Source organism: Camelus dromedarius, chromosome 26 (genome assembly GCF_036321535.1).
Source record: "Camelus dromedarius isolate mCamDro1 chromosome 26, mCamDro1.pat, whole genome shotgun sequence".
NCBI lineage: Eukaryota > Metazoa > Chordata > Mammalia > Artiodactyla > Camelidae > Camelus > Camelus dromedarius.
This window is the reverse complement of record NC_087461.1, coordinates 5,952,120-5,974,989: the sequence shown is the minus strand read 5'-3', so window position 1 is coordinate 5,974,989 and position 22,870 is coordinate 5,952,120. Positions and strand designations below refer to the sequence as shown.

General features: G+C 45.0%; 1 protein-coding gene across 13 annotated transcripts in view; it reads left to right on the top strand.

Moving 5' to 3' along the window:
* CELF2 (CUGBP Elav-like family member 2) overlaps positions 1-22,870 on the top strand; it is a 722,443-nt gene that overhangs the window by 602,281 nt on the left and 97,292 nt on the right. For 12 of the 13 annotated variants that reach the window (XM_031444742.2, XM_031444738.2, XM_031444741.2 and 9 more), the window contains one exon: positions 20,071-20,153. The exons of the other annotated variant lie outside the window; for it this stretch is intronic. In XM_031444742.2, the coding sequence (XP_031300602.1) occupies positions 20,071-20,153 (83 nt within the window). The remainder of the gene's footprint in view (positions 1-20,070; positions 20,154-22,870) is intronic. 13 annotated transcript variants of the gene reach the window in all.

Genomic DNA, 22,870 nt, shown 5'->3' with positions numbered 1-22,870 from the left:
ACTTCTGTTTGACGGACGAGGCCAGTGGCGGCAGGGGGTTGGGGTGCGACTCTTACAACTTTATTCCCAAATGGGTGTCTGATATTTCAGTGCATGCACACAAAATCTGCCCCAGTTCCTGCCTGCTTAGTTTATGGGTAGATATTTACTGCCGATTTTAATTCACATCTTGATGAAGAATCGTCGGTAGCTTTTTTGATGCTGGCAGTTTTATTAAGGGTATTTCTTCAGGGTTTGTTGTTATTACTCCTTTTAGAATGTATCATTGTGGCAGCTTTGAGGCAGTTGCAAAATACTCCCCTCTTTTTTTTTTTTTTAATACAAATGTTGGATTAAAATGTACAGGAACTGTCACCTGGTGACCAGACCTCACATAGCTCCGTCAGCGTGCGCCAGGGAGTCATTGCTTTAAACTGGAGTCAGCTGATACTTGGTTCCACCCGTTTGAACTCTGCAGGGTTAATCTGGAACCTGCTGGGACACATGAAATAGTTGTTTTAGCTGCTGTTCTGAAGCTGATGAAATGTTTCAAAGATAGCTCTGTAATCAGTTCGCTCTCAGTGTCGCAGCATATTCAGCACGGCAGTGTACAGTCTCAAAAATAATTATTCTGCCGTAGTTAAAACATGGGAGCCGGATGCAGCCACTGATAAACACTGCGTTCAGCAGGTCCTTTCCCAAATTGGATAGTTCTATTTTGTTATCTTCTTGGAGGGCAAACCTGGGTTGTGATGGTCAGACCTCCTGGCAGCCTGACAGCTCAGGGCAAGGCCTGGGAGACAGGACACTTAATCTACTGTCAATGGCTTTTTCTACCTTTGACCTTCTGTTTTTAGAGGAATTTGATTCGACTGGACTTTCATTCGCTCATCTGGATGTAGGCAGGCCCCTTGGAAATAAGGATGCTGGTTCCTGGAGTTTTCTTTTGTCCTGCAAGCAATCAAAAGATACCTAAAGTTAGGGGAATTAAAAAAAAGAAACAAAAAACTCCAGACCAGTATCCACTTTTTAACGTTCTCCTTTGATAGCCAACGATTGAAAAAGACCTGAAAGGGAGAGGTCGCGGGGTCTGCTTCAGACCTAGCGTTGTCCACAAAGCTCGTCTGAAGGGGAAAGCATCATAGACTTTTTCCCCCATAAACTGCGTCATCTCTAGAGATAATCATTCCTGTTCACAGAGAAGTTAGCGGAAATCCATAGACCACTTATTGATGTTTCAAGGAAGACCCAAGACTCAGAATAAACCCTTTTGTATAAAGGTCTGCAGATGAGAGTACGCAGCCTGTCTTTGAACTGAAAGTAGAATGTAAGTTTTCGTGGGGAGAAAGGAACACAATGCATTGTATTTGGGGGGGCACGTCTCATCTTGTGGGCCGAGGGCGCTTTGTGGGTTGGGTAAGGAGGGAGACCTCGGGGACAGAAGTGCGGCACGTTGGGCATAGTATGATGTATGGGGGGTTTTTTCTCCCACGGAGGAGAGTTTCTCAAGAAAGCAATACTAGTTTTATCTTTTTTTTTCTTTAGTGGAGGTGCTGGGGATTGAACCCAGGACCTTGTGCATGCTAAGCACGTGCTCTACCACTGAGCTGCCCTCTCCCCACGAAATGTTAGTTTTATAAGGGGGGAGGGTATAGCTCAAATGGTGGAGTGTGTGCTTAGCACACACAAGGTCCTGGGCTCAGTCCCCAGGACCGCCCCTAAAAAAATAAATACATAAGTAAACCTGATTACCAACCCCCCCCCCAAAAGAAATGTTAGTTTTGTAAGAACCCAAGCGTATTAACTCAGGCACCAGCCTCTTTAACTGGGAGCTAGTGAGAAGCCGTTTGGTTAAGAAGACAGTACGAGATGCTTTGTCTTTGTTTCTGTGATGAGTTGCCCTCCTTGATTCAGTCGCTTGTCACCTCTCTGCCCTTCTCTCCCTCGTGAATAGCTAGCAGATGACATCCAGTGAGACTCCGCTCCCTCGCTCAGACACGGCTGTCGGGACTTGAACACGGGCCCAGCGGTCCCGCTTCCCAGCTAGGCGTGTCAGAAGTCGGTCTCACACAGAACAGGCCCGTGTATTATGGTCCTGTCTAGCGTCTGGACTCGAAAGTTCAGGCCTGGAAAGGGGGATTGATGGATGTTGCCCTCCCCACCCCCTTTCAGAGAATGCCTTCTCTTGAAAAATTAATTACGTGGAATCCATTTCTAGTCACAGTTACGAGCAGGCCCTCCAGACTCCACTCAGCTTGTCTGTTATGAGGGGAAAGCCATCAATGTTTTAAAAGCTGCTGACAGGCAAGAAGTTAGCCTCGATGGCTGGAAATTTAGACTTTTTTTTTTTTTTAACTCTCCAGTCTATCCATGGCTCCCGTAAAGCCCTACAGAGGACGACTTAACATAGAGCAAGGGCTGTGATGCGGTCTGATGAGACAAAGCTGGTCTTCAGACTCCCGCTGACCTAGATGTGTCCTGATGGGATGGCGTGAATTGCCCACCTGGGCGCTCTCCAGTGCAGCCCGTACCCAGAGATGCCCTGGCACTGGTGTCACGAAACTGGGTCGTGGCAGGTCCCTTCCAGAGAATATATTTTAGGGCACACCTTCCGTGGACAGATTTTGACAGGCCTTCCAGATTTCTGATTGTGGTTGGAGACAATGAATGATGTTCAAATGCACCCAGACTTTGCAGTTACCTACCACCTTGGAGGTCCTCTGAGAGCGTTGGGAGGGTACATTGACTCTTTGGTACCACTACAGAAGTGTTAGGTAGTTTATAAGAGCCACGTAGCCTCCAGTTAGCCTGTATAATTCCCATGCTGCCTACAGATTGTTCACGGATCACGTTTCCATGTAAGTGTTTCTCCCATATCCATCCTCACCCTCACTTCCCTTCCAGATACTGGTTTTTCTTTGTCCCTGTATCGCAGCACTAGAAGACTGAAAGCATCTTCTTAGAGCAAAGATAGTATTCTGACTGCTTGTTTAGGTTTACATGAGATCCCAACCAAAGGGGATAAAGAAAAGAAGTGAATTTATTTTTTAAATACCTGTTTCCTAAATTTTCATAGTTTACACCTTGATGGCTCATATACTCAATTTTATTTGGGCATGAGCTTATTTTTATGGACTCTTTGGAGGGATTTAAAACAATTGCAGGTCTACCTAGATACCAAAGGATCTTGGAGACACCACCTGCTGGCCCATAACTTAGTCCAGGAAGGTGGTGCAGGCTACTGCCTCCGTCCTTTGCCAAGTTAGTCCAGACCCCTTGAGGTCCCTCCAGGTAAGATTTCTGTGCCCACCTGCACGGCAGGCCCTGTCTGGGCCCCAGACTCACATGAGAATGCTAGTAGGTCTGAGAAGCAGTAGAGGAAGGGAGTGGGGAAGAAGCCCGAATGGCTAGATCAGCGCTTTGCAAAGTACCAACAAAGAAAGGAGGAGAGACCGAGGGATCCATAGACCAAATCTCACCATTCGTGCCAATGAAATTAGGAATTTTTTATCGATGTGGATTGAAATGTTCGACATACCTATCAAGAATTCCATCCTCCTCTCAATTTTACCCAGTAGTTTGTGCAAAGAAAAAGGATGGGAGTGGTGGTACTCTCACCACAAAATCATTAAATACGGGTTTCAGTGCATCCCTCACTTTATCAATCTCATTTCTCTACTTTTCTGGAACCAGATTCTAAACCATACTCACTTCGCTGCTTCGGGCGTGTTTTTCGTACAGCCGTTTTGGGCAAGCCCCTGGAAGGGGGGCAGAGCGCACTAACAGGGTGCCCCTGGTTTCTGCTAGATTTTTGGTTTTCGTTTTGGGGGGGCGGGTTTTGCCACTAGGTGTTGTGGTGTGTGGGAGAAGCTAAATAAACTATTCTAACAGAGAGGCCTCGACATGTAGTAGGGCTTCACACACTGTAAACGTCTCTTTCTTGCTGGTGTCCGTCGTCCTTTCTGGGGATTCTTGGTTGCTGCGCAGCCTTCTTGCCTCCACGTGGTGATACAGGGAACCAGCCTTCTTCACCTTGCAGCTCTGCCTTCCCCTGGGCTTTTGGTGGCTGTCCTGTGCGCCACCTGCATCCATCCAGAAGAAAAGGGAGGAAAATGCAGAAGAGTTCCACCTGCTCTATGAAAAGCCCTGGCCCTGAAGTGGCAAACACCACTTCCACGCACATTCCCAGAGACTGCGCACAGCCACGTGGCAAGAAGCCAGCCAGCGTGCTGCCCTCCTGGCGTCGTGGGAGGAGAGACTGGATCTGGGCGGGCAGCTGGTAGCCTCTGCCACACGTGGTGTTTCCCAGACTCCCTGGGGGGATAAGAGTTGTTGAGGACACGCATATAGATTACCAGACGTTGGCCCTGAAAATCCTAATCCGATAGGAGGACCCTGGGTTGGTTCCAAGTATCTGTTTTACTTTTTTTTTTCTTTTCTTCTTCTTTTTTTTTTTTTTTTTCAAACAACTGATTGTTGTCTTCAGGAGAGTTTGAGAAACACTGTCGTAAGATATAATTGGATCATGGAAAGGTATTTTGTACGTTTGTTGCAGTCCGGGGCTGAGGCTCCTATGTTGTAAGGAATGGCGGCCGACCCAAGCTCCTGGCACCCTTGTTTCTGTCTTTAGTCTTAGAATGTGGCTGCAGGCCTTGCTGTAGAGACAAAATTCTACAGGGACTGTTCCCTGGAATTCTTACACACCTGTTGAAACCTGAATTTTTCTTTGAATTAGCTGATGGCTTCACTTACTTGATGGAGTTTACCGGTCGTTTTGACACACGGTTATTTTATGGTTTATATCAGGTACTTGGAATATTTCAATTTAGGACAGCTCTTTAGCACATCGGTCAGTGTACAGGATTGGCAAGGGATGAACTAGTAGATTTTCCCCTCCTGTCATAATGTTGAGTCCTTTAGAAGCCTACAATCCTGGAAAGTAAAAGCATAAAATATACTGGATGAAGAGTGGTTGAATTATTTATCAGTGGCCTTGGTCCAAAACCGAAGGCTGGAAAACTGTTCCACCCAGCCTCCCAGATACGCCAGAAGCACACCACAGTGGGGGATTCCATTCGGTGCTCTCCACGGCGTGCCCGAGTCCTCACCCGCCTTCCCCACGCTACCCCGCAGCGATGTGAACCATACCCCTTGCGACAGATTGGACGTACTCAGGGAATTTAAACCAACTGGAGTATTCGCCTAAGACAGTTATGTCCAGGAAGCGGGCTCTTCCTCTGACCGCCACACACAGGTTCTTGCAACAGCCACTGTTTTCGGTGGCTCGCAGTATTGACCTGCTTGTGGCTGCACAATACTTAGAACTAACTCCGAGACCCTCAGCGGTGGGAGAGCACCTCTGTTAACTACAAAGAAGTATTATTATCACTTGTTAACCTGCACAATTAGGGAAGGAGCAGTGGAGCCCAGCAGAGGCTCCACTGCACGAATGATCTTTGCTGCCTTTTACAGCACCCCTGCCTTCCCATCCCCCCTGTTAATAATCGCACGTCTGTGTGTGTGTGTGTGAGTGAGTGAGTGAGTGTGAAGTCCAGACCAGCAGTAGCCCTTCAGTTCAAAATGGGCAGAAGACTTGGAAATCCATCTTCATCCAGTCATCAGAGGATGGAATGGGAGCCTGCGGGATACTGTTTCCTTCCTCTTTTTTCTGAAGGTTTAACAGAAGAAATGTCATTGGCAGTGATGGAGAAAAATGAAAGTTCTTAGATCAAATACTGCTTCAGTGTCTGTGCCGCGTGGGGAGGGCTGATGGATGGCGTGTTCTTCTTGAGTGAGACCAAACGGCTCCTGATCAGTGTTGTAGGACGTCGAGTTTTCCGTCATCTGGAAATCAAGGACATACTTCACTTTGCCCTCTGAGGTTTTCCAGGGAGAGATTCTGTGGCTGAGAAGATGAATCTTCTCTCTACCTGCTAAGGCATGAGCAGTTAACTCTGCAGCTAAATATTAAACACACCATGTATTATATTTTCCTTGTATCCGTCATCAGGCAGACTTACTTAATTTCCTGAGAAATGGAAAGCTGTGCTCAGTACTCAGTATGTATCTGGGTTGAGTTTAGAGGAATAAGGCACGGTGGTCTTTGTCAAAATGAGTCTGCTTAACTGGATTGGGGCTCAGGCTTTGCCAATCCAGATCCCTCCCTTCTGTGCCCCAGTTTCTTTCAACAAAATAGGGACTTAAACTAGATGATCTCTGAGGCCCCCTTCTGCTCTCCAGTCCAGTGTTGAAAGTGGATCACAATCAAATCCGGACCAGCCCATGTCAGAATTCGCCCCCATATTGTAAGTTTCTGTCCCCCAGCCACCAGATTTTTTTTTCCACAACACTGCCTCGTGTGCCAGCCCTGACATTCTCCCTGTACAAATGCTTACCGAAGCCTGTAGTCATAGATTTATTTATGGAAAAGGCAATCATGGTATTGTTTAAGAGGAATTTTAATTTTAATGTAAATCGGAGCTTCAGGCCAGAACAATGGAGCTCAAAGGAGGACAGGAAAGACTGGGAGAGAGATAAGTGGAGAAGGGGTGGGGTGTAGCATTTGCCTGCGACAGCACGATATCCATCTGTTGTCCCAGAAGAGTGACCAGTATTCCCCCTTCCGCTTTCCAAAGTGTCCCCACTTGGATGATGAATTCCTGGTCACTATAGACCCAGAAGTAGCCTTCACGGTAGCCTGAAGTGATACCAGACAGTAGAAGGAAGAGAGGAAACTGACCATCACTTCGTGTTTTCTGTGTGCCCCGATTCGGAGCTTGGTACTATGTATAGACATTATCTTACTAAATGCATCAATCGAATTCTATTTCACCTAACCATCAAACCACAGCTATGTTAGATCAGAAATGGGCCAACTAGACCAGGGTCGTTTCTCAGAAGGTGGAGTCAAGGATATTACATGGGCTGTTTTTATCACCAGAAGCCCAAATCAGAAAGACACCTGCCATGTAAAGTTTGAAAGAAAACCTTGGTGCTTTGGGGTTAGCAGATGGGAAGAGGTCCTGAGAACAGTAAATCCATAAGTTTTTTTTTTTTTAATTCTTAATTTTTATACAAGTTTTAAAGGTTATTTCCCATTTATAGTTATTGAAAATTATTGGCCATATTCCCTGTGTTGTACAACACATCCTCAAGCCTGTTTTATACCCAACAGTTTCTACCTCCCACTCCCTCACCCCTCTTTTGCCCCCCTCCCCTTGGTAACCACTAGTTTGTTCTCTGTATCTGTGTCTGCTTCTTTTTTGTTGTATTCCAGCTTGTTGTATTTTTTAGATCCTGTGTATAAGTGATGTAATACAGTATTTGTCTGTCTCTGTTTGATATATTTCACTTAGCATAATGCCATCCAAGTCCATCCATATTGCTGCAAATGGCAACATTCTGTTCTTTTTGTGGCCAAGTAATATTCCATTGTATATACATACCACATCTTTTTTATCCATTCATCTGTTGATGGAATCTATAAGTGTTTAAAAAACACCTACATGCCTTAATACCATGCTGGGCTTTGTGAAGGGGACCAGGGAACCTTCAGATACGGCTCCCCACCCTCAAAGAGCTTTTGTGGTCCTTAGGTGGCATGGTAATGAAGTAACAACTGAGCTACAGTAGGAGCCAGCAGTTCATCACTGACAGGCAGTCAGTGACTTTTTTTTCCTTGTGTCTTATTGTTAGATGGTGACTCCAGATGAAATCCAGCTGCTGGGAACCCGTTTCTTCCAGGGCTGGCTGCCTTAATACATACGGGGGCACGTGCCCCAGTCCTCCTGACATGTTCCTTCCTTTCCTCCCCTGATTCTGATATTTAGAATAACACCTTATCCTGCAAAGCCCAGAATCATAGCTTTTTCCTTTCCTCTGCTGTTGTAAAATACAGGGAAATGACAGATCTGTGGTTAAACTCCTTTTATAGTGATGAAACCCAGGCCTGCTCATTAGACAGCCACAGGGTTTATTTCAAATAACACACTGTTTTAGGGAATTTTTGCCTCTTGGGGGAGTGCCGGCAAGTGTACAGTTGAGGGAAATTACATTGTACCCTGAATAAGAAAGTCCTCCAAATCATTCCATTAAAATGTGTTGACTATTCAGAGGCCATGTAGATGGATTCAGCGTCCTCAAGGACCATGCAAATGGGTAGACTTGGCCAGTTCAGGGGAATGACCTACGAAATCAGTTCCAAACCCAAATCCCATTACAGGGTGTGTGGTCAGCACTTACAGAAGAGGTTCCCTTGCCCTCCTTGTATCTGGAGTCTGGCGGGGAGCAGCATGACGTGGCTGGTATGTGAATGCTGCCTTTCTGTACCTGGGCGGGGGGGTGCTCAAATATCAGGGTGATGCTGCCTGTCCCTCACCTGCCTCTTAGGGAACCTGCGCAGGGTCTGGTGGGCTCGGGGATTTGTAGGAGAATATAACAAATTTTGGGTGGACAATAATCTCTTATATTAATTAAGCACATTGATGTATATGCCAGGACCTGTGTTACGTATACATTTTCATAAATTACTGTGTTTCAAATGAAATTCTTTACCAAACAGAAACAGACTCACAAACGTAGAGAACAAACGTATGTTTAACAGGGGGAAACGGGGGTAGGAATGGGTAAATTGGGAGTTCGAGATTTGCAGATACTGACTATTATATATAAAATAGATAAAACAACAAGTTTACACTGTAGAGCACAGGGAACTATATTCAATATCTTATAGTAACTATAATGAAAAAGAACATGAAAAAGGAATCCATGTATGTACATGTATGATTGAAACATGATGCTGTGCACCGGAAATTGACACAACAATGTAAACTGACTGTACTTCAATTTAAGAAAATAGGTTTTAAAAAATAACTGTGTTGAATATAATGACCCTGAGATAGAGCTGCTGTTACTAACCCTGTTTATATTATAAAGATGGACAAGAGGCTGAGAGAGGTTCAAAAATTTGTCCAACACCCAGTCCGTGTGAAGAGCTTTACTCCCTGAGATGCTCTGTGAACAAAGCAGGGGAGAAAAAGCCAGTGCCACTTGGGAAATTGGCACAAGAACTCTGGGACCAAGGATGCTCGCCTTTTAACAGTGGAACATCAAGTTACACTTGGCTCCGAAAGTGCCTTTCTTATGTGCTTTCTGCTGCTCCAGGCAACGTGGGGAAACACCTCCCTCCCTGATCTACACGCACATGAAAGATGACTTAGTGACCATGGGAGTGGGCGAGGCCACTAGTGGCTGTAAATACCTGCTCTCTGGAGCCACTTGCCCCAGGAAGAAAGTCTAAAATCAGAACAGATGGTTACTCGAGCCACCATGCAGTGTCTGTAGCACAAGAGTTTGCCCCTTCACTTCCTTCTGACCCCTGGAGACCAGAGCGAGGAAGCGAGGATGACTTCCTCATCCCAGTCACAGGAGAAACACCGTGGTTTGACTCTGGGTGGAAACGCCTGCTGTGAGGGCCAGCCCCGCCTAGAACAGGCCCAGAGGGAGTTGGAAGAACAGTGACCCCACCGGCGTGTGCCAGCGTGCCGGGCCGTGAGGGCTGCCGTGGGCGCCCGGGAGCGCCGTCCTGTCCAACACAAGCTGAGACTTCAGGGACCGATCTGGCCAGGAAGCCTCTCGTGGCTCTGTGTGCTGAACTGCGAGTCATTGGAAAATGGGTGATTTTAAACTACTCTCATTGCCACCAGACTCCTAATTATAACGCCATCCTCCCTGCCTCCCCCCCCAGGAGAATGCACACTACGCAGTAACCTCATATTAGAAACTTCCTTTTAATGAGGTCCCTCAGTGCCTTAGGAACTAAATCCTTTTTAATTAGATTCAAGAAGAAACTACCTTCTGCCCCACTGAACCCTGGGACGCCTCCCTTAATCTACGTGAAGGATCCTGGTTAACTCAGCCCTGAAGCCTGGCTCAGTCCGCTGGCCCCTGGAGGTGAAACGTTAGCTGCTGTGCCCACGAGAGCCCTCCCTGCCTCCCCGTCAGGACTCCTGGGGGACTGACCAGCCTGGGGAGTTGGGGACAACCAGTTTAGGGACACTGCCCAATATGGCCGCCTTGCTGGCTTCTCATGTGCAATTGAAAGTCATTCTTGTCCTATCGTATGAGAAAATACATAATCCTCCTTCCTCCTCTAGAATTAGTGTGTTTAAAATACAAATGTAATTGAATCCACAGTGTGCTTGTTTCTTTGCATCTCCTAGCAAAGGAGACTGCTTTCTTTCTCCATTTTGTCCCCACGGACACACACGTCACCGTGAACTCACCTTCAGATGCCGAGAGCAGAGAGGGAGCCTTTAAGAAACCACTAAATGTGGTGGTGGTCCTATGGGGGCAGGGGGAAGGATGACGTCAAAATTCTTCAGATACTTTTACAGCCATTAGATGTTTGAAATGGTTTAACCTAAGTGGCTTATTTCAGATGCCCAGGAAGAGGGGAAGAGCCGGTTCCGGCAACTTTGCACTTCATATCTTTCCGATCTGTTCTGGGCAGTTGCTGGGATGGCTGACGAAGTGTTGCAGTGCACACAGAGCAAAATACACCCCTCCTCCTCGCTTTCCCAAAAGGCCTGAAAATGCAGTCGATTTAATCTAGGTCAAGAAGAAAGAAAGGAACACAATTTTCCTGGCAGAGGATGTAGAGAACGTGCCTGTCTTCTCAGGGCCATGGCAGTTTCAGGAGATGGTTCCTCCAAGAAAAGTCCCCAGGGCAGCAGAGAGGCTGGCAGTAGCCTCAGCCTCATGACCAATTAACTGAATATGGTCACAGTGTGTCGGGGGGGTTCTCAGGAAAGGGTGCGGGGCTGCATGGAGCCCGGTGAGATGAGCGTTCTCTCCCAGGTTGAAAAGTTGGCACCGATTTTGCCATCCAGGAGTCACCCTGCTGGGGACAAGAGGCAGGGCTCTCGGAGGAGCAGAGGATGCCTGCCCCAGGCAGCCTGAAGTCACGAGCGCAGCTCCTGCTTTGTCAGTGGAATTCCCAGGGGGTTCCCTTGGGGCTGCAGTCGGTAAGCCAGACGGTGCTGTCCACGTAATTCAAATACTGAAAGCAGAATCCAGCACGTCTGTCTGCTCCCTAGGTAGTGGCCAGATGGTAATACTTTTTACATCGGGGTGCCAATTATATCATACGCTATAAAACTAAGCTAATTGGATACAGTTTCATTAAAAGTTGATTTCTACAGGATGTGGCATTTGAATCGAATAAGCTGTTATCCTCGCTCTGGGAGTCTCATTTGTAGATAGAGTAGGGGAGAATGGGTGGTCTTGGGAGACTGTTAGAGGTCTTAAACAAGAGAGGTTTCGGTTATAAAAAGACATCTTCAGTGGCATGAGAAGAGGTTAAAGCAGGTCTGGGGATCTTTCGGAGTAAAGCGGAACCTACCACGGGTGGTGATGGGATAGGCGTTGACTTTGAAGGCTGCTGTCAACCAATAATTTTTTGGATGGTTTTGCCTTTGCTGGGAGCTACTGTGTGATTGTGGGTAGTCTGCTCACTTGCTATGGGAGGGGTAGGGAGAGTTAGGTTATTCTAGTTAACTAATTGTAAAACTCTGTGATTCTCTGGAACAGGCACAGAAGCCGAGAGAAAGGAGACGTGTTAAGTTCCTCAAATTTTCTTTTTCTAACTTTGGAGTTTAATGCAAAAAGGAAAAAAGAAGACGCAAGACATAACCTTTCATCTTCTTGCAGGTTCTTCCCATAGCTGATGAATTTCTGCTTTGCTGGTTTTTTAACCTTTTCCTTCGTATCTCAGTTTCTGTTATCACAACCATCTTGATGCACATCCAAGTCTAGAGGAGCCACGATAAGGAAATCATTTGCAGGAATACAGCGGTGTGTTTAGCAGCCTGGGGACTGAATTTTATTTTTTTATGAAAGTAGAGTTGATTTACAAAATGGTGTTAATTTCAGTTGTACAGCAAAGTGACTCGGTTTTATATACACACACAGATATTCAGATTCTTTTCTGTCATAGGTTATTACAAGATACTGAATATAGTTCCCTGTGCAACACAGCAAAATCCTTGTTGTTTATTTTATGTATAGTAGTTTGTATCTGTTAATCCTATATTCCTACTTTATTCCTCCCCCTGCCCTTTCCCCTTTGGGAACCATAAGTTTTCTATGTCTGTGAATCTGTTTCTGTTTTGTAAATAAATTAATTTGCATTATTTTTTTAGATTCCACCTATAAGTGATCATATAATATGGTCTTTCTTGGTCTGACTTACTTCACTCAGTATGACAATCTCCAGGTCCATCCGTGTTGCTGCAAATGGCATTGTTTTATTCCTTTCTGCGGCTGAGTAGTATTCCATTGTATAAATATACCACAGCTTCACGACTTCTTTATCTGGTCGTTTGTCGATGGACATGTGGGTTTTTTCCATGCCTTGGCTATTGTAAATAGTGCTGCTATGAATATTGGGGTGCAGATGTCTGTTTGAATTAGTTTCCTCTGGATATAAGCCCAGGAGTGGATTCCTGGATCATATGGTAGCTCTATTTTTAATTTTTTAAGGAACCTCCACACTGTTTTCCATAGTGCCTGCACCAGTTTACATTTCCACCAGCAGTGTAGGAGGGCTCCAGGGGACTGAATTGTAAATGGAACTTGTGACACCAGGAGCATTCTGTGTGAAGTCTCATCTTGCACTCCTGCAAAGCAAGCCATATTTTGAGGACAAAGTAGAAAGAACAAAGACTTAGGGCCGTGCAGGGCTCCAAGTTTGCAACAGTGTGTTGGATGTGGTTTTTAACCAGTAGTGCCAAGTTCTTCTTGGTGGGCGGACTTGAGGCTGAGGAAAGGGATACCTCCGTGCTTTCCCAGAGGACCAGTTCGCCTCTGGAGGCATCCATGTATTTTGGAAAAATAGCATTTTGTCATTGTCTTTTTCCTCAAGACACTGAAGGTCACATTCTTCGCCACTGGAAAACTACATTTTTTTTTAAAGTCAAAGCTAAGTTTACTTTAAAATTTTAATCCAGGGGATTTTTGATGGGGTTTTTGAACCTTTAACTGCTTTGTGGAAACTGAAAGTCGAGGGTCTTGGCAGGGGTAAGGCCCATGATTGATCAGCGAAACCTTAGCGCGTGGGAGATTGACTTGCGCACAAAATGCACCGCTGAGAGCAATAACCTTTGGACTTTGAGAGAAGTATTAAATTCTTCATATAGTGGCTCAGATTGAGGGAGAAAACAGATGACAAGGGGAAGCAAGGGGAAGGAGTCTGTCCTCTTTTGACTGGAACTGGCGTCTGGGCCACTGACTCCACAAGCCAAGATCCCCATTGCGATTCGACTTGTGTACAGGAGGCACCTGCTCTGCTTGCAGATGTGTGTGCAAAAGGGAGTTTCATTCACAGAAAGAAACAGACCATGGCGGGCTCACTAATTTAGCCTTCCAGGGCCTGGGTCTCTTGATCTGTGGGCCCCTTAGAATTCAAAGGCAGCCTTTAAAGGAATTTTCAATTCACAACATGATGACTCTCTGGATGTCTTGAATTCCAATAGAGCCTGAATCGAATTTGTCTGCCAGGGCTGTTACTTTTGTTTTTTGTTTTTGTTTTTTTTTTTAAGAAATAAATAAGGGCAAGTGTCCATCAGCAGATGATTATCCGGTGGCTGATTTCACATCTTCGTGTAGATTTTGACGGTGACATAGATTTCTTGCTTGAGATGTTAAGTGACCTTGAAGATGTGGACAGTCCCTCTCTTCCCCCTGGGGACAGAGTTGACTTGGGAAGACAGGTGTTCACATGCACAACACTGGAAGCTCTGAACTTGGAATACTTTTTATTTCACCAGCTTAGCCACAGACTTGTAGGAAATCTTTTTTTTTCTTTTCTTTACCTTCTCCGTCCTGAAGTTGGACAGTTGTTTGTATTTCAGAAAATGTTCACAATTGTCTGTAATAAGATATGATTGAAGCGTAGCATCAGAGAAAGTCTTAGCAGTCAGGACTAGAATGTTCCCAAAAGGCCCTTCTTCCCACTTGTAGGGGCACCTTTTCAAGGAGAATTTATCCTCTGGCCACACTGGTGGCTTCAGGAGAGTCATAAAGAATGTTCCACTGGACCACCCACACGTGGGGCCGGCTTCCTGGGCCACTGGGAGTGTGAGTGGTTGGCATGCGATCTGAAATGTCTGCGCTGCAGCCAACAAGTGACTATTTCAACCGCTGAAAATGATTCAAGTCACTGACTCTCCTGTCTACATACCTGGGTTTTTTAAAACAAACACAGAGATGTAGTAAGAACTACCTTGTTGTCCATATTTTAGAGCCAAAGATTGAAAGAAAACTGCCTTTGTCAAATGGTGTCTTCAGAGCATCAAACCTTAATTTCCTTCCTCCCAGTTTGGTCATCTCGGAGGAAATTTCTTTAATGAGTATGATGTCTGCTTTCCTCAGGGCGGAACCAGTTTTAAAATCTGATCTCAGAATCATTCTCCGGGGCTTGTGTCTACACTGCCCTCCACCCAGAAGAATGTACATGAAGTGAGTTTTGACTCAGGGCGGGCCATGATGTAAACTGGTTAGTCTCCACACAAGCAGGGCATTTTTTTCCCCTGTGAGTATTATTACCGAGAGTTTCCAAGGAAAGCTTTCCAAGAGAAACAGCTGTGGTTTGAAAAGATTTGTGATAATCCAGATGGCTTCTTTGAGGATAAATCTACTTGATCATTTAAAATTAAAGTCTTTCAGTAAAGTTGAGTGTCTTTTTTTATGGTTTTAAATACACTACTGGTACGTGTGTGTTTGTGTGTGTGTATGTGTGTGTGTGTGCGCGCGCGCCATGGGCCTGGCTCATTTGAGGCAAGTCTTCTCTGGAAACAGCATAAACCTCACAAGAGTGTCTCAGATTATTCAGCAGTTAAGTCGGCAGAGTACCTGAGGGAACTCTTTATGACGGCAGAAACTATGCCAGCCACCAAGTACCCTATTTGGAGTACACAGCACTCAGCCTCTCAGGGAATTGCCATTCTCAGCTTCTGAGACAAGATGGTCTAAGCATCATGCCGATTACACATCTCTTTACAAGCTGCACACGTGCAACTAGACGGCTCAGCTTGCCAACTGGTGGGCCTCTGGGCCCTCAAAGGCTCCCAGCCCCACCAGTGTGCTCCCTCGGGGCCCAGTGTCCCCTGGCTGCCTGCTGACCATCCAGAGATGTTCACGGTGAGGCCTCGCCCAGGTGGCCTTCACAGCCGGCCCTCTGCACCCCAGAATTTTTCTCTCTGGACCTTCATTACCATCGAAACAGATCTGTCTTAAGTGGCCTTCCTGGGGGGCTCTGCTGGATGTTCCAAGTTGAGCCGCAAAATGAATTCACAGGGAGGTGATAATGGCCAGGAAGCTTTAACGTGACACCCTCTACGGTGTGTACAGACACACCAGCATCTCCTGGTGACGAGTCAAGGAGCCACGAGTAGTGGACATACTAGGCTCTGCCTCAGCCCGAGACACTGAGGACCGGTTCTGGAATCACCTCTCAGGTTTTACCACCGAACCTGTTTCCCCTGTGAATTTAAAGAGCCCAGGGGAGGTGTGATGGGGCCAGGCTGATAAATAGATGCTCCAAAGATGGAGTTTTTTATTTTTTGCTCCAACATGCAGAGCTCTTGTTAATACAGTGCATTGTTGGAACTCTTGAAAAGCGGGGCGCCACGGAGTAACTGAGCGAGGGACATGTTGTTGTCTTTTCTAAGCTGGCCGCCGCCACTGGCAGAAACTTCGGAGCGTGTGGGCAAAGGTGGCAAGAATTAGAAATAGCACATGCTCGTGGGACTGTGTCAAAGGGGCGAAGTAGAAAAACACTAAGCAGCCCACGCTAGCAGCACGGAGCAGAAACCGGAGGGCTGAGACGTGCTGAAGCTCCAGCCTCTGCGAGCCCCAGGAGGCCCCAGGCAGGTGGCTTCCTGCCTGCAAGACGGAGCAGACCTTTCTCTGCAATCCCAGGCCGCCGGGAATGATGCTGAAGCTGGGAGAGGGGGGTCACCTCCGGGGCACACTGCAGCCGCCGGCCGTCGAAGAGCACCCGCGGTCGTTGTAGGCGTTTAGCCACCCACCTGACAGCGATGTTGGAAACAGAACCTGGGAAAGGAGGGAGGTCTGCCCCCCAAATCAGATTGCTGGGCCATCTGGTGTTGCAGCTGACCTGAAAACAAATCCCGCGAATTTCAGACCTGCGTCACAGCTGGCGCAGGGCAATCTGAGAGACAGGTGCTTCCCTGAACAGCTGTCCATCCAGCTAGGGCAGGCAGGAAAGAACATTCCAGCCCTGTTGAACCTTCATGGGTTTTCTGGGCTCTAGAGTCACTCCTTGACCTTTTACCACAATCATTAATCACCATCTCAGGGCAAACACTAACGATATTTCTCCCTTCCTTTGTTGAAATTATCTCTGCAGGTCAGTGATGCTAAGGTTTTAAGTGAGAATATCAAGTGATTGATGGATAAGAAAGACTGGGTGTTAGCTGGGAGAGTACTCACAGGAATGTGTGTCTCTGAAACACATTCTTATTCTGGGAGTGTCCAGACTCAGGTCCCGTCAGGGGAATAACACGAATTGCTGCGTCTAAGATGAAGATTGGAATTGCCGATTCTGTATTTCTGCTGCAAATTTTTTGATAACTTAATCAAACACTATTTTTATTAAATGAATGAGTGTATGTGCTCAATGAAGTGCAGAACATTTTTAGCCCCCAAAATATAAAGAATAGTTGTGACTCTTAAAAAATGTATTCTGAATGAAACACATTGGTTCTATATCTATGTAGGGTTTGGGGGGGGGGGGGGGCAGGCAGACCAGGTTTTTATTCACTGATTTAGAGGTAATGCAACTAAAGTAACTGAGTTGTGGAGGAAGTAGGATTTTTTCCACTGAGTCATTCAGGAACCAAATGTGTGAAACTGAAAGAGTCTTTGGGTGAGAGTCCCCGAGAATCCCCATGTTTGTGCGGATAGTTCATTGCAAGTTGGGGCAGAAATTCAGCCTGGACTCTACTCACCCAGCCACGGGGCTTTGCCCACCTGGAGATAGGACACTTCTTTCAGAGGTTCCAAGTCTGCTGGCCAACATGGTTCCGGTGGAGCCGAGCTGTTGGGTTGGGGGTCAGTGAGCAGGGAGGGAGGCGTATCGCGGCTGTCATCCAGGATATTCTTCCGTGTGTTACAACTGGAACTAGAACTTTTATTGGCCTGATCTTGAAAAGCCTTTGTTTAAATGAGTCCAGAGTAAAAGCCTTAAGAGCTTAGCACAGTTGGAAGAGGATGTGTAGTTAGAAACCCCTGTGAGTTGCACAGGCCGGGTGGACCCTGGATGAAACTGGAAAGAGTTTGAGATGTTGGAAGGAGTTTGAGGTTTGGAGCATCTTTCCATCTCCCCTTCTGTACGTTGGACTCCCCTCTTCAATCTCTTCCTTTTTCACTGTGTCCCACGCTGCTTGGACGTCAGCCTCAAACATGCCCTTCCTCAAAACGAAACAGAACACAGAAACCACCTTCTGTTCACTAAGAACCTTGTTCAAGAGGGAAACACTTTAAGTTGCCAAATGCATACTAAAGTGTAAATGGCTAGGGACAATTAAAGGGTGCCTTCCTCAAGGGTAGCCTTTTAATACTTAAATAGCAAGTGAACTGCACCTTCCTGGTGGGATTTCAGGCCGTGGGAAGTGGTAGGGATGTTGTCTGAGTGTTGAAGGCAGGGGAGGAGTCTTTATTCCTGAGACCGCTGTGTTGAGTCCAAGCTGGCCTAACATACAGAAGTCCCTCAGTTGACACCATTTGTTTCTCACTGCTTTTATCTTATCATGTGTGTTGTTCGCCATTTTCAGTTCCCCTGTAGTTCCACTGTTCTTTTAGGCCAACCTGAACTTTTCCTTCTTAGCTGAGTGTGGTCCTGCTGGCCTTTGTTTTCCTTCTCCTGAGATCATTCTTCCTTAACTGCCTTCTGTCCAGGCAAGCAAACTGCCTTATGACTTCTCCATCCTAAATCTTCTATTTGTTTAGAGGTCACACCCCCAAAATCTACCTGCTTGAAAGCATCACATTCTGCCCCCTTTTTTGAAGCTTCAGTTACTGAATTTAAATTTCAGAGCTCTTTCTTTGCTTCTTTATCTGGAAGCCAACCCCATGAGCCTAGGAGAGAGAAAGGAGAACTTACTGAGAGTCTGGCTGGGAGAAGCTTTCAGAAGACAGAGGTGGTGTCTCCCTGTTTTTCTTTCTGTATCAAGCCTAGTGAAACATGGTTGGTATTTTTCTTTCTCTCAAAGTGATTACAGTGGGTTCTGGAAACTGGGACTTGCTCTATTTAAAATCATTCCCTGATTTGAAGCAATTTCTATAGTTTTTCTGGGCTTGTGTTATGCCAGTAAAGCTAAAACTCACACGTTCGTTTGATCAGTTCAGTTAAACATCTACCACTAGGAAGCCTGGCCAAATGAACTGTGGTCAGAGAAGTCAGATAGCTGAAGTGGAAAGCTGATATAAAAATGATCAGTCTGTCCATCTGTGATTCTTCAAAGCCACTTCATAATTTTCATACCCCCCTCATCATGTAAGTGATATCATTTAAGAGTTTCCAATCCTTGGATGCATGGAGCTTTTTAAATGCCAGAAAGCTATGATCATGTTCTCCTTTGGAAAGTGAGGGTTTTGCATAGTTAATTTTGATAGGGTCCAAGTTTCTTCCCCCAAATAAGGAAGAAGCATCTTAGATGTATTTCCGAATGCCATACGGCTGGTATTGTACCTTAGTTTCTCTTCCTCCTTTGACTGAGGTTTTCTTTTGAAAACTAGCTGCCAGTTGATGACTTTGAACCTTGGGTGGTTTCTGGTGCCCACTTCCCGCTCTCCAGCTGAGCCCCTGTGTTGTGCTCTTGATCTTGTTTACATCATTCCCCTGAATGGGACCAACGCTGGTGCCTCAGTGCCGTGAATTTTTCTCTAGTGCTGCCTGCTGCACTTGGCGTCTGAGTACCTCTCCAAGCTCTCCCCATTCCTCTCCGAGCATTGGGATCCTTCAGTAAAGTCAGGATGAAATATGTACGTCTCTCTGCTCTTAATTCTCAGCCCAGCTCATCCAAGACAGCCCAGGTCAGAGGCAGCACCTTCTTCTTTAAATTTACAAACGTTTTGCCCACCCTCTTTTGCCAAGCCTGGTTATGCTAAGAAACTATATGCTAATTAACAGATTTTTAACCAGTATCTTTATCTGGTTTAACCACATTTGTTAACCAGTATCTTGAGCTGCAGAAGAAGGGGTCAGGCATCCTTCGGAATGCAGAAAGAATGGACAGAGGTTTCAAGGCCATTTTCTTTGGGGGAAGGACTTGGCTGGGCAAAGGGTATATGCTGATCCCTCTTGGAGGGGCCATCAGCCTAGACTCCCATCAACTCTTGGGCATGAGACCAGGTTGATGGACCACTGTGATACTTAATACTGGGGACAGAGGCTGCAAACATCTGTTTAAGCATATATCCACCATATCACAGCTTCCTTTCTAAACTGGTTGAAATAGAGTCGTTCATTTCAGCAAACAAATGTTGAGCATTTCACGGATGGAAATTTGCCTTATATACTGTGGGGCAGATAAAAGAATAAAACACTATCTGCACTCTTAGGAAACCTATCATCCAGTTGCCTAAGCCTTTGAGCTGAGAAATTGTTTTAAAAGTGTGATGTTGCAAAGATATCCTTTAAGAAAATTCTAGTTAATGTAAGTTTCTGCTATTGTTCCTGGGATTAAACACTTCTCTTTGGTCTTAGCTGCACCACGAGTCCCATGAACAGCTCACCCACCACCTTCCACCCATTTTCCTAAACAGCTGTATTCCCGGTCGTTGGTGCACAGTTATGAATTGATTCCCCAACGTGGGAAAAGCTAATAAATATGATTTAGGATGAAAGGCGCCATGGAAATGCTTGAGATGTTGTTAATACTGTTCTCGCGCACTTTATTTTTAAATTGTGCATCCTTTTAAGTAGATTACTTGTTCGCGGCAGTCTCCATTATATCGAAGCAAAGCATTCACAGAAATTTCTAAAAACCTTTTCATTTCTCTCTGTAGGTTGTTGTTTCGTAACATTTTATACAAGAAAAGCTGCACTTGAGGCCCAGAATGCACTGCACAATATTAAAACTTTACCTGGGGTGAGTCGGTTTACTTTTGTACCAAAATCACTTTATTGCTTGAAAATGGTCCTTTCAACTGAAGGTTCTCGTGATGGGCTCTGAGTGCCAGAAAATGAGTTTGGTCTTTGGAGGGAGGGTATGCTGACCCCACCAGCCCCCTGTGGCAGCCGAACCAGCTGCCCAGCCCCTGAAGAAGCACTAGCATTAATGCTGATGGAAAAACCTCTCAAATAGCATGTCCCCTGGTTAGAAAATCAGAGTGACCCCACTGGGCGGCAGCAACTGCCAAAGAGTATTGGGTGGGCCACGATTTTGAAAGGAGTGGGGGAGAAAACTTGACACACATGAGAGGGGCAAATGGAAAAAGAAAAGCTTTTACTCACCAGGAGCCTCTTTTCAAATTTAGTCCTTAGATTTTCTTTTGAAAGGACAAAATGTACCCTGCACAGCCATAATATTAAAACCTCCTAATGGTTTCTAAACAGTCAATGGTGGTTAACAAAGTCAATGTTTTAATGCCCAATTGGTGCCTGCATGTTGTTAGAGAACAGAAAATACAAAACTTGCATTTTCTTCCCCATTTCCTTCCCATGCGCAGTACATTCTCTAGAAATGAACTGATGTTGGCTGTAGCTACGTCACCCGAATGCAGGGTTTCTGGGGCTTTGTGACCATTTTAGGTAGTGCATGCTGGTATGCTGTTGGGCTCTTTTCCCCGCTGACTCAAAGATCACTGATGAGTTAATTTAATATCATAATGATGTGTGTTAGTTATAAAGAAGAGCCTCTGGTAAGCAGTGCTGTGGGAATGATTGTATGGAAACCTGATTTGCTGAGAATAAAAGAAGATAACGTGATGTCCCTAATGTTTTCATCCTTTATCTGTCACACCAACCTATGCACACTACTCACTTCTATACCCCATCACCCCCAGGAAAGATAGCATTGGTGTAATTCACCTTAGATCCACTGAAAAGTTTATAATGTTTTAGTGGCAAGATAGTCAACAAAAGGTTTTCAAAACAGCTTCATAATACCCAAAAATAGTAAATTATGAACCGCGGTCTCAAATCACACCCCTTTGGTTTTCCCCTTTTTGTGTGAGCAAATCTGAGAGAAGGTGGTTCAGAAAAGCAAGTGTGTGATACCAGAATTCTCCCTCCCAGTTCAGTTTAACTACTTCACCCTGAAACTTCTAAGGTGGTTTTTTGTGAAGGAGTTTTTACTGGGTCTAAGTGCCTTGCTTAATGATTTTTTTAAAAAAAACTATTATTTCAACTTTATTCTCTGTAGCAATGGAATTTTTCCAATGTAAATTCTAGGACAATGTAGTGTTAGGTCACATTATAGAATGAAGCATCCAAAGGCAAATAAATATTGACCAGCTTTAGCCAATGGTAGGAAAAAAAAAATTTTCTTTTATTTTCCAGGCTTCTACTCCAACCCAAAGACCATTTTGTATTCCTTCTTTTAAACAGAACTGCTTTATAGTAATTAGCATGCAAAATCCCTTCTAGGTGTGTTTTAAGAAATTAGTTGAGATGATGAATTGTTACTTAGCATTTAGGGCATATTGAGGCCAAATCACATCCTATTTCAAATCAATGCAAAGCTTGGTGAATTTGCATCCATCCTGTCCATTAGGAGTACAGCTCCCAATATGCCATTTTCGTATGTGAAGATGTTCTCAAGAAACCGAGAGTTAATCTGATGAATGGACCATGTTGCAAAACATACGAGTGACTGATGAGGACCCTTCTGTTTGGGACATCTTACTCTGACCCTTAACAAACTTACAGCATCTTCTGTATTTAAAAAAAAAAAAGTTACCATTGTCTCTTTTTCTTTTAAAAATTCTACAGATGTCAGGGATGGTGAATTTGGAAACCTGTTATTAAGGACAATAATTCTAGGGTTGGAAAAGATGGTTTGTGGGTTGTTTTTGGCTTTCTTTTTATCCAGTTCAATTTCCAACGCCCAATGACTGGAGGTGGGTGAAATGAAAATTTGGAGAAGTCGGGTGTGATTTGTAGGCACCTAGCCTTCACAGTATGCACACTGTTGCTACATCTGCCCCTTCAAATTAGGGAATGGAGAAAAGAGATCCCTTCCTGCATTTATGTGTTGCTTTATCTGATCAGCCTCACCCTGAACAGCTCCAGGAAGAACGCAAAAGTGGTTTCATATCAGCTGGGAGCTTTGGTGGACAGAAAGAAATGGGACCAGACATAAAAGATTAATGCATATTCTTGGGGAAAAAAATATTACAGGGTGCCTTGCTGTTTGATTACAAGCCTTGGAATTAGTCAACATTTCCATAATTCTAAACCAATATACACCTGTTTTCCCACTGTGATGTGAAGGCACAACTTAATTTAACAGAATCCCTGCTGTGCTAAATCTCTCATTAAATACCAAGTGAGTTCGGTAGTTTAAAGTTGCAGCACTGCTATTTTAACTGGTTGCCTTCATATTATGAAATTAATAAGAAATTAATGATGCACTTTGCCATATGCCTTCAATTTCTTTCTGAATAAAAATAAAAGGGATAAAGAAAAATGCACCACCAGCTGACACTTTAAAGCTTTTCTGGTTGTAATCATTTCTCCTGTAGATAAAAATCCATTAAAAAAGGCACTTGCTGCCTTTTTTTTTTCCCCCTAAAATGTCCAAAACTTTCCATTTAAAGCAAGATCAAATAGTGCTGGGTGTTTGGTTGTTGGTTTTTTTTTTTT